Genomic DNA, 3709 nt, shown 5'->3' with positions numbered 1-3709 from the left:
CCGACACCCTCGCATTCTATTTATAGGGTGCTGAAAGAGGGATTACGCTGGGCGTAAATCGTCTTGGTGTGTGTGCCTCGAACTTGTAAAATCCATAACTTTCGCATACGGGTTCCGTTTTTTACGTTCTTTATATCCACGCGAAGGTGAGAAAATACTCTACAACTTTCATTTAGACTTCGTCGGCTAATTTTGACTTTATTTTTTATTATATTTTAATTAATAGGCCGGGACACGATAACTTTGTTAAAAATCCATAACTTATTTATCCGACGTCCGTTTTCGTTTGTCTTTTTACCATCGAACTACTATTGTCGAGACCTTCAACTCTCGTTTAAGTTGTGTTGGCTAAAAATCGCTCAATCTTTATTTCGAGTTTTTAGCTGTCTACCGCTGCTACGAAACTTAGAAAATTTGTAACTTCTTCATACGAAGTCTGTTTTGGGCGTTCTTTTTATGCATGATCACGGTTTAACGTAATCTACGACTTTCGTTTAGATACCTAAGGCTAAAAATTATTGTACCGAAGCTTTGCATTTTACGTCTATCAGCGTTGCCGGTTTTTGCCGCAAATCTTAGATTGGTCATAACTTCTTCGTTATAACTCGGATTTTACTGTTCTTTATATGTACGAAAACCTTGATACGATTCCTATCACTTTATTTAACCCAAATAAGATTTTAGGAAAGTTAAATTTTGACATAAATTTGACTGGTGTTACATTATATTGTCTCAAAATGTCGGGTTGTCACAAATGAACTAATCTAATGATTTTTATCGCAATTTTTTGTTTGTGTAGTATTATTAATTATAACTTTATGTTGATTAAGACATTAACGGTGGAATCAATTTTAATTTCTTAAACATGATTCACATTTTTGCTGCCGAAAACCCCAAAAATTAAGAAGAAAACATCTTAAGAAAAAAAATAAAACAAGATCGTTGTGCTCATGTAAAATTAAAGGAATGAGATCATAAATGGAATAACATAAATGTCATGATGTTTGACCTGCTCGGATCTTAATAAGATCTTAAAATCCTTATGAGATCCTATGATCCCAAATATATATTCTACTTCAAATAGATCCTACTATGATGATGATCGTTTTCTGCTTGTAAAATCTTTAAAATCATAAGATCTTAAGATCATGAGTTATAAATCATTACTTTATGAAATACTCATGCTATTGATTTGATGCTTATTTTGATCAATATGATGTTTTTTTTGCTAAATTTATTATCATGACTATGAAATAGGGGCGAACATTTGTACCAGACCGGACCAGTTTTTGGACCGGACCAGTTTTTGACAGAAGTTGGTGGACCTTGGACTAGATCTGTGGATGCTTACTAGGTCCAGATTTTTTAGTTCTTGTACCATTACAACTTTAGGTGCATATGGTAGAGCTTCTTGAAGCCCTACCGAAAGTTAGTTTATCTATTACGGCCAAATAGGAGTGAGCATTTGAACCGAAACCGGACCGCTTTGATAGCCATTGGTGGAACTTGGACTAGACATGCTCACCTGTCCATATCTGGTTCCTGGTTCAGTCCAGAGGTCCAAATATTCACCCTTACTATGAAATAACGTTTCGTGAAGATTGTTTTAACATCCATGTGATATGTGGGTAAATGATAACTAAAAGGCTAAAACAATAATTCTTTTTATTGATGATAGTTTGTCTCCTCAACCGTTATGCCATAAATTAAAAGTAGAACATCCAATAGCAAAGCTTAAGATAAAGTTGCAATCAAGGAACAAAACAAAACTAGTAATTTTTTAAGTATTCACCTTGAATATGTCATCACATACATATCCTTCACCTCAAAGAACACCTCACATTTTAAGTGTTTCAATTGAGTCCATGAAACTCTTCTAATCTACATTCACACCCCCTATTACTCTCCAAATAAGCACAAGGTGTTCAAAATATGTATAATCTGTTGTGTAATATTATCCTAAACATTACAAAACCTATTTCATGCCACCCAAAAAAGACATAAAATTTGAAGTATTTTGTTGCATTCATTATCTTCTTTCTTGAAAACCCTAGTTATCCCAATAGTTCCGAAGCTGTGACATGTGCAAAAGAAGCTCATCCCTACCCAAACCAGTAACACTACTAGTCATTATCCATGGAGGATGAATCTTGTAACTTTCTTTAATCAGTTCTTGAAAACTTTTAATATTCTCATCAGGCCGATTTCCCTTCTTGTTCTTCATTTTATCGCATTTTGTGAAAACAATTGTCATTGGTAACTGAAATATATATAGCCAACATTCAAAACGGAAAGATCAATGATCAATCTAATGCCAATAACATAAAGAAAGTGTCGTATTATATGATATATGAATATGTTTTATAAAGAATCATACGTTGTTTCTTCCAATCCAATTAGCGCAATCAAGATCAATCTTCTGAGGTGGGACACTTGCATCAACAAGAAGCAGAATGCTTACTAATGATTCTCGATTTAGAAAGTAACCTTTTGTGAATGCTGACCAATCCATTCTTGCAGATTCTGGGGCGTTAGCAAATCTACAGAAGAAAGAATAATGAATCGATAATCACCTTGTGAGAGTTTTATGACAATGGTGAAGTTGAGCTTACCCATAACCAGGCAAATCAACGAGGTACCAACTTCGATTCACCAAGAAATGATTGATGAGTTGAGTTTTCCCTACACAATCAGATCCCAATTTTGTTTAATCAGTTATGTGAAGATTCGTATAAACCCTAATGAAATCAGAGGGATATCAATATTCAATACCTGGTTTTTTTGAGGTGAGGGCTACTTCTTTCTTGCGAACTAAGGAGTTGATTAAGGAAGACTTCCCGACATTGGAGCGACCCAACATTGCAAATTCGGGTCGCTCATCTTTAGGGCAATCTTTGGGGCGAATACTGCTTCCCATAAATTGAACCTCTTTGACTTTGGCTTCGCCGGCGTAAGGGCCTAGAACGATGTTGGAGCCGGGTAAGATCATGTCTTCGGTGACTTCTTCCGGGTCTGTTCCGGGTGGGAGAAACAGGACAGTTCTGACGAATTTAGCGGAGTCGGAGATGGAGATTTTGGGGGTTTTAGTGGCGGAGACATGGTGGGACTGGGGTGGAGCAGAGTGAGAGAGGGAGGTTCTGAAAGTGAGTGAAAATGGAGGAGGAGGAGGATAAGAGGAAGAAGATGATGGAAGGAGTGAAGAGAAACGATGGGTGAAGAGGCGAATTCTCGCCGGCATTAACATCGTCGACTGTATATCCTGATAGCTCGACAAAACCCCAAAAACTCTCATATAATTCCAATCTTTCTATTAATATCATTTTGGGGGTTTTTGCCCGGCATACATAAAAAGGCTATCTAAACTCTAAAGATTAATAGCAATGAGAACATGAAAATATAATTTATCATAACTTTAAACCCTATAGGTTCTAAACTAGGCTTGTCCAACAACTAAATTTCCACAATGTTAACTTCTTGTTGCACTAATTCATAGAGGTTTAGATATAGAAGTTCCTGATTTTCTTTGTGGGCTTTAGAACGTTTTGAAGTGGACCACTCAAATGGTGCAATTTAACATTATATGTAACTACTTCGGATCGGGGCATTTCGGAGATGAGTCCTGCGGCTCTACCCATTTTTGAAGCAGGTTCTGGATTGGGTATCCCCTACTTAAAGTCATTATCTAATGTACACCGAAATACCTAATATT

The 3709-nt window shown here is 36.3% G+C and overlaps 1 protein-coding gene across 1 annotated transcript; it reads right to left on the bottom strand.

Annotated features, from left to right (window-relative positions):
* Positions 1–1756: 1756 nt before the first annotated feature.
* On the bottom strand, positions 1757–3340 carry LOC111903114 (GTP-binding protein At2g22870). Its single transcript, XM_023898902.3, has 4 exons — positions 2773–3340; positions 2613–2682; positions 2378–2540; positions 1757–2260 (listed from the first exon to the last, which is right to left on the bottom strand). The coding sequence occupies exons 1-4, from the start codon at positions 3290–3292 to the stop codon at positions 2051–2053; spliced, it is 963 nt and encodes a 320-aa protein (XP_023754670.1). The 5' UTR covers positions 3293–3340; the 3' UTR covers positions 1757–2050.
* Between the last annotated feature and the right edge of the window lie 369 nt (positions 3341–3709).

The sequence above is a fragment of the Lactuca sativa genome, chromosome 3 (genome assembly GCF_002870075.4).
Source record: "Lactuca sativa cultivar Salinas chromosome 3, Lsat_Salinas_v11, whole genome shotgun sequence".
NCBI lineage: Eukaryota > Viridiplantae > Streptophyta > Magnoliopsida > Asterales > Asteraceae > Lactuca > Lactuca sativa.
Note: the sequence above shows the minus strand (reverse complement) of the source record. Positions and strands in the feature narration are given on the sequence as shown.